The sequence below is a fragment of the Chiloscyllium plagiosum genome, chromosome 3 (genome assembly GCF_004010195.1).
Source record: "Chiloscyllium plagiosum isolate BGI_BamShark_2017 chromosome 3, ASM401019v2, whole genome shotgun sequence".
NCBI lineage: Eukaryota > Metazoa > Chordata > Chondrichthyes > Orectolobiformes > Hemiscylliidae > Chiloscyllium > Chiloscyllium plagiosum.
In genome coordinates, this window is record NC_057712.1 from 98,322,324 (window position 1) to 98,330,114 (window position 7,791).

At 41.9% G+C, this 7,791-nt stretch overlaps 1 protein-coding gene across 1 annotated transcript in view; it reads left to right on the forward strand.

Annotated features, from left to right (window-relative positions):
* The window catches only part of ube3d (ubiquitin protein ligase E3D), a 164,224-nt gene that overhangs the window by 10,023 nt on the left and 146,410 nt on the right, over window positions 1–7,791 (forward strand). Inside the window, exon 4 of the mRNA XM_043686945.1 lies at window positions 5,379–5,595. Coding sequence (XP_043542880.1) covers window positions 5,379–5,595 — 217 coding nt within the window. The remainder of the gene's footprint in view (window positions 1–5,378; window positions 5,596–7,791) is intronic.

A 7,791-nucleotide genomic window follows, 5' to 3' on the forward strand; every position in this document is an offset into this window, starting at 1 on the left:
GGTGACCTTATAGAGGTTTACAAAATTATGAGGGGCATGGATAGGAATAGACAAAGTCTTTTCCCTGGGGTTGGGGAGTCCAGAACTAGAGGGCATAGGTTTAGGGTGAGAGGGGAAAGATATAAAAGAGACCTAAGGGGCAACTTTTTCTCGCAGAGGGTGGTACGTGTATGGAATGAGCTGCCAGAGGATGTGGTGGAGGCTTGTACAGTTGCAACATTTAAGAGGCATTTGGATGGGTATATGAATAGGAAGGGTTTGGAGGGATATGGGCCAGGTGCTGGCAGGTGGGACTAGATTGGATTGGGATATCTGGTCGCATGGACGGGTTGGACCGAAGGGTCTGTTTCCATGCTGTACATCTCTGTGACTCTATGTGTCCTAACTTGTAATTGTCTTTGCCTTATTGTCAACTAATATCTTCAAATAACAAAAATCTATAAAGGTTAGGATTATAATTTATAGTCAACTGAGCATCCAATTCCAATTTTTGCAGAAGAGCTCCAAATGTCTATTTTCATTTGTCTGAAGAAATGTGTTTTAATTTCTCTGATAGTTCTAGTTCTGAGACTGTATCCCATGACCATTAGAAATGGGAATAAAGAGAGGGAAACAATTTGTTCTCCTTAATGTCCTGAAAATTTAAATCACTCATTAATCTGCTAAACTCGATGAAAAACAACAGTATATTGTGTAATCTTGTCTTGTAATTTGACTCCTTGGAGTTTGGATACTATTCTGCTTAATATATAAGAACTAGAAGCAGCAGTTCAGCTTGAGTTCAGCCCCTCGAGCCTGCCCCACCATTTGAAAGGATCATGGCTGATCCCATCTCAATCTTAACTCTACTTCCATCATGCTCCTCATAGCCTTCAGCACATTGCTAATTAAAAATCTGTTTATCTCCTCCTTAAATTTACTCAAATGTCCCTGTATCTATCACACTCGGAGGTAGTGAATTCCATATATTCGTGACCCTTACAGAGAAGTAATTTTCCTCATCTTTATTTAAAACCTGCTGCTCCTTATCTTAAATATATTATGTTAGATTTTGTCTGCTGTAAATAATCCTTCCTAAGGTGTAGTGCCTAGAATTGCTTAAGTATTCCAGATCATAGAGTCATAGAGATGTACAGCACGGAAGCAGACCCTTCAGTCTAACTCGTCCATACCAACCAGCTTTCACAACTTAATCTAGTCCCACTTGTCTGCACTTGGCCCATATCTCTCCAAACCCTTCCTATTCATATAACCATCAAGATGTCTTTTAAATGCTGTAATGTACCAGCCTCCTCCAGTTCCTCTGGCAGCTCATGCCATACACACACAACACTCTGTGTGAAAAAGTTGCCCTGTAGGTCCCTTTTATATCTTTTCCCTCTCACCCTAAACCTATGACCTCTAATTCAGGACCCTCCCACCCCCCACATACCCGCTCCCCCAGGGAAAAGACTTTCTCTATTTATCCTATCCATGCCCCCCATAATTTTATAAGCCTCTATAAGGTCACCCCTCAACCTCCTGCTAATATCCTTGTCAATCTTTTCTGAACCCTTTCAAGTTTCATAACATCTTTCCGATAGAAAGGAGACCAGAAATGCACGCAATATTCCAACAGAAGCCTAACCAATGTCCTGTACAGCCGCAACATGACCTCCCACTCGGACACTCAATGTTCTGACCAATAAAGGAAAGCATACCAAATGTCTTTTTCATCCACCTGTGGTTTATCCAGGGCTTTACAGAGCTGAAATTTCTACTCCCTTGCATTCCACTGCACTAGATTTTGACTATTTTCCACATTGGCCCTTCACATTTTAATATCCATTTGCCTGGATTCCCAAGTCTCTCTTGACCTCACTTGTTTCTGGATTATGACAATTTGGAAAGCGCACTGTTAAATCCTTTCTTAAAAGTACTTGGAGCTACGATGTTGTGGCTATTACAGAGACTCTGACATCACAGGGGCAGGAATGGTTGCTGGATGTTCTCGGGTTTAAATGTTTCAAAATGAATAGAGACGGAGGTAAAGGAGGTGGGGGAGTGGCATTACTAATCGGGGATAGTATCACAGCTGGAGGAAGGGAGGTTGTCTAGGAGGGTTTGTCTCCAAAGTTATTATGGGTGGAAGTCAGAAACAGGACAGGAGCAGTCACTTTATTGGGAGTGTTCTATAGACTCCCCAGTAGCAACAGTGACACAGAGGAGCAGATTGGGAAGCAAATTTTGGAAAGGTGCAGAAGTAACAGGGCTGATGACATGGGTGACTTCAACTTTCCTAATATTGATTGGAACCTCCTTAGTGCAAATCTTTTGGATGGAGCAGACTTTATCAGTTATGTCCAGGAAGGATTCCTGACTCAATATGTAGATAGGCCGATTAGAGGGGAGGCAATTTTAGATTTGGTGCCTGGCAACGAACCAGGTCATGTGTTAGATTTCTCAGTGGGAGAGCATTTTGGTGATAGTGACCACAACTCCTTGATCTTTACTATAGCCATTGAGAGGGATAGGAGCAGACAGTAAGGGAAAGTATTAATTGGGGGAGGGGGAATTACAATGCTATTAGTCAGGAACGGTGGAGCATAAATTGGGAACAGATGTTCTCGGGAAATATACGATAGAAATGTGAAAGTATTTTAGGAATCATTTGTGGTGAGTGCTGGATACGTTTGTCCCACTGAGGCAAGGAAGGGATGGTAGGGTGAAGGAACCTTGGATGACAAGAGATGTGGAACATCTCGTCAAGAGAAAGAAGGAAGCTTACTTAAGATTGAGGAGGCAAGGATCAGAAAGGGCTCTAGAGTGGTACAAGGTAGCAGGAAAGAACTGAAGAATTGACTTAGGAGAGCTGGAAGGGGGCGTGAAAAAGCCTTGGTGGATAGGATTAAGGAAAACCCCAAGATGTTCTACACCTATGTGAGAAAAAAGAGGATGGTCAAAGTGAGGGTGGGGATGATCAGGGATAGTGGAGGGAACTTGTGCCTGGAGTCGGGAAGTGCTTAATGAATACTTTCCTTCAGTATTCAGTACTGAGAGGAACCTTGTCAGTTTTGTGGACAGTGTGAAACAGACTGATATGGGTTGGTAAGTTTGCCGATGACACAAAGATTGGTGGAGTTGTGGATGGTTTGGAGGGCTGTCGTAGGTTGCAATGGGACATTGACAGGATGCAGAGCTGGGCTGAGAATTAGCAGATGGAGTTCAACCTGGAAAAGTGCGAAGTGATTCATTCAATTTGAATGCAGAATATAGGGTTAAAGGCAAGATTCTTGGTGGTGTGGAGGAACAAAGGGATCTATGGACATGTACCCCAAGATCAGAGGGATCAGAGGAACACAGGGATCTTGGGGTGCATATCCATAGATCCCTCAAAGTTGCCACCCAAGCTAAGAGGGTTTTTAAAAAGGCATATGGTGTGTTGGTTTTCATTGGCAGGATGATTGAGTTTAAGAGCTGCGAGATTATGCTGCAGCTCTATAAAGCTAAGACCACATTTGGAATATTGTGGTCAGTTCTGGTTGCCTCATTATAGGAAGGATGTGGAAGCTTTAGAGAGGGTGCCGAGCAGATTTACCAGGATGCTGCCTGGACTGGAGGCAGGTTATGAAGAAAGGTTGAGGGAGCTAGGGCTTTTTTTTGGAAAGAAGAAGGATGAGAGGTGATTTGATAGAGATGTACAAGCTGATGAGAGGCATAGATAGAGTGGATAGTCAGAGACTTTCCCGGGGTGGAAATGGCTATCACAAGGGGGCATAATTTTAAGGTGATTGGAGGAAGGTTTGGGGGAGATGTCAGAAGTAGGTTTGTTACACAGAGAGTGGTGGGTGGGTGGAATGCACTGACATCAGTGGTGGTAGAGTCAGATACGTTAGTGATATTTAAGTGACTCTTGGATAGGCACATGGATGATAGTAAAACGAAGGGTATGTAGCTTAGTTTGTTCTTAGAGTAGGATAAAAAGTCAGCGCAACATTGAGGGCCACAGGGCCTGTACTGTGCTGCACTGTTCTATGTTCTTAACTTCAAAGTGGATGACCTCACATTTCCCTATGTTGAAATATGTCAACACAGTTTTACCCAGTCACTTAATCTATCACTGCCTCTTTGCTTCTATATACGCAACTTACAAGGCTGCCTACCTTTGTCAAATTTGAATTTGTGGATTTCTCTCTCATGATCTAAGTTGTTAATAAATATTGCAATAATTGTGGCCCCAGAACAGTGGTTTGTTGGACACTGCTAACCAGATCCTCAAAATTAAAGCGTTTGCCCATGATCCCTATTTTGATTCAAGTCACTCAACCAGTTTCTGAACTGGATCAATAATTTTCCACTGATTTCATGAGCTTTAACATAAGTCTGTAACATGGGATTTGATTGAATGCCTTCTGTACGTCGATGTAAGTAATATTGATTCCTGAGTCCCACTGTCGTTACTCCTTGCAAAAATTCAATCAGGCTTTGCAGTCGTGACCCTCTCCTTGAGAAGTGAATGCTGGGTCTTCTCTAGGTTGAGAAACATGCCATATAAATGCAAATCTTTTCCTTTCTGTCATTTTGAGAAATTTTTAAAGGAGCATTATGCCTCAGGCAAAGTTTGTTCATAATAAAATTGCTAATGATATTGCAAATTAAAATGTTCCCTGTTTAGCAGTGTCAGTAAAACCAAAATTATATTTCTGCCATTTCATCAGGTTTACTAGTCTTTACATTCTCACTTGGACATTGACGTGTATCAGTTAATACCTCTCTCCTGTTTGGCACATTGTATATTGGGTAAAGAGGATAGTCTCACTATTCACTATTATGTCGGACTGAGAGGTTCATGGTCATCAGCAGCAGTGTAAAATTGAGGCTTATCTGAACTATCTTATAACCTGATTTAAAATTAGAACCAGAATATACTTTTGAATAATGAAGATAAGCATGCATTTTGTGCTGCCATTTCTTGGTCACATTTCAAATATCATGTGTAAACTTTTGTCCCAAAAATTCAAAGGAACTAAATGACATGTTTGGAAAACAAAGAACATGCTATGTAATTCTGACCCATGTTTATTGTCTGTTTGACAGTAGTTGGGGCTTTGTAACACTCAATGCTGACTGCTTACCTCTGGAGCACAGCAATACAATGTAGAGGATTCCAACTGACAGCTTATCACCTGAGTTATCACAAGCAAAATCATGACCGTCTGCTAGGAATGGTGCAAATCTTCAATACAGCAGTCCATATAATGTATTTTTATCTTAACAGTAAGACTTCTTTGTGTGCATTGACCATATTGCAATTGAATTATCTCTTTTTTTTTGCAATTGAAGTGATAAGCACATATTGTGGTTTGTCTGACTCTAATGAGTTGTCCCTTCATGCACAGGATGTTCCAGAGGGTTTTACCATTGCCTAGTGGAAATTGGAATGATTTGGTGGAACACTGGTGCTGTCATCCTGATCCATTTGCCAAGGCCTTACGACCGAGGTTGGATGACTGTTTATTAGGCGACACTTTCCTACTTGTGAATGCGGTGAGCGTTGATAAAACTGCGGTGCATGAAGAGACGGTGAGACAGTCTGATGTCAAGCAGGTGGTGCAGGTATGGCCTTTGCTCACAACAGATAGGACTGCACACAGCCTTCAGCTTGACTTATTTGACAGTGTTAGATACAGGGAGAAAGTGAGGACTGCAGATGCTGGAGATCAGAGCTTAAAAATGTTTTGCTGGAAAAGTGCAGCAGGTCAGGCAGCATCAAAGGAACAGGAGAATCAACGTTTCGGGCATAAGCCCTTCTTCAGGAATTTCTCCAGTTTTTTTTAAAAGAGTATTTTGGGAAGAGAAGTAGGGGATATCCTCTTAATTTCTATAATTCTCAAATTTAAATCCTTGTAGAAAATAGGTACCCCACATTGATATTCCATTATATTGTTCCATGGAGTGGAATGATCTCAGCTTCCAGAGTCTCCTCATGATTCAAAGTTTCAGGTGGCCTGGGAGTGAAGGCATTTCTTTGAAGAAAGCTGGGAAATCCACAGGGGGCACGCAATTCAGGTTGGTGTTACACACTCGTAAATGCCCACTTTAACTAAGAGTACCTTGGTCAGAGAGCATCATGTGATTACATTCTTGATTGGGGATTTGTGAGAAAACCATACTGTATTATTCCTCCTCCATCATCAGGGATCAATGATGGGCTCTGAGAATGTGCCATGAGGCAGTTTGTTCATGGTATAGAGGAGAAAGATTAGCCAGCTGCATGCTGGTTTAGATTCTTGAGTGTTTTTGGAGCTGCATTCATCCAGGCAACCGGGAAACATTTCATCACACTCCTGAGTGGCGCCTTGTACATGGTGGACAGGGAAGTAAGTTATTCACCTCTCCATTCTCAGTCTCTGACCTGCTGTAGTAGCCATGATGTTTATATGCTTGGTCCAATTTAGTTTATGACCGATGGAAAGTCATAGTGGGGGATTCAGTGTTAGTAAGGTACGCGGAGTTGATTAGATTTTCTCTTGTTGGAGATAATCATTGCCTGGCCCTTGTTTGACATGAATATTATTAAGGAGGAAGTGAGGACAGCAGATGCTGGAGATCAGAGCTGAAAATGTGTTGCTGGAAAAGCGCAGCAGGTAAGGCAGCATTCAAGGAACAGGAGAGTCGACGTTTCGCCCGAAACGTCGATTCTCCTGTTCCTTGGATGCTGCCTGACCTGTTGCGCTTTTCCAGCAACACATTTTCAGCACGAATATTATTAACCCAAGCCTGATGATTGTTCATATATTAATATGCATTGGCATGGACTGCTTTAGTGCTTGAGGAGCTGTGAATGTGTTGAACGTTGTGTTATTACCAGCAAACATTTCTACTTTTGACCTTGTGTTGGAAGGCAAGTGGTTGAAAATATTTGGACCTAAGTCACTACCCAGAAGCGCTGATGTCCTTGGACTGAGATGAATTGTTTCCAGCCACGACAGTCATTTTACTTTGTGCTAGCCATGCACCCAATTAATGGAGAGTTTTCCTGATTCTTATTGACTTCAGTTAGAGCCCGGTGGTACCACACTTGGTCAAAACTGCCTTGATATTAGCAAGATATCTTTAAGTATGCACTTAAAGGGAGAAGAGCAGACAAAGGAAGCACATGGTGAGGTCAGTGCAGGAAAGAGAGAGAGAGAGAGAGAGAACCTGCACAGTTACTGTCTTTGCTGTTTTGAATTTGTGTATTGCTGGACATCGGAGTGCATCTGGGAAAATTAATAAATAGTGAATTTCACAACTAATCTTGGAGGAACTGTTGGGCGAAGTTCACAGCACAGAATCAGATAAGTTAGTTGTTGTTTTAAGTCTGTCCAAGAGAAAGGCTGTATTAGTGAGTACAGTGGTTCTTTGTTGATTATATGATTTTGGAGATAAGTCTCTTAAACTTAAAATATAAGCCATAGCTATTAATTTAACCTGGGACAGTGTTTTGTAGAGGAATAAGACGGTGTTATTTTCTGGGTCTGTAGATTGTGAAGGAGCAAAAATGGCCTTTGCAGTGATATGTACTTCTTGTCAGATGTGGGAGTTTAAATAGAGTTTAAGGGTTACTGCGGATTATATCTGACGTAAATGCTGTTGGATGCGAATCTTATCAGATCGAGTGGATCGGTTGGAGAGACAGAAAGAAGCGATGAGGAATTTGCAACAGCAACAGTATGTGATGGATGACAGTTATAGGAAGGGGGGGAATGTCTCAGATATAGTCACATAGATGGGTTAACTCCAGGAAGGGTAAGAGAGGTAGGCAGCTAG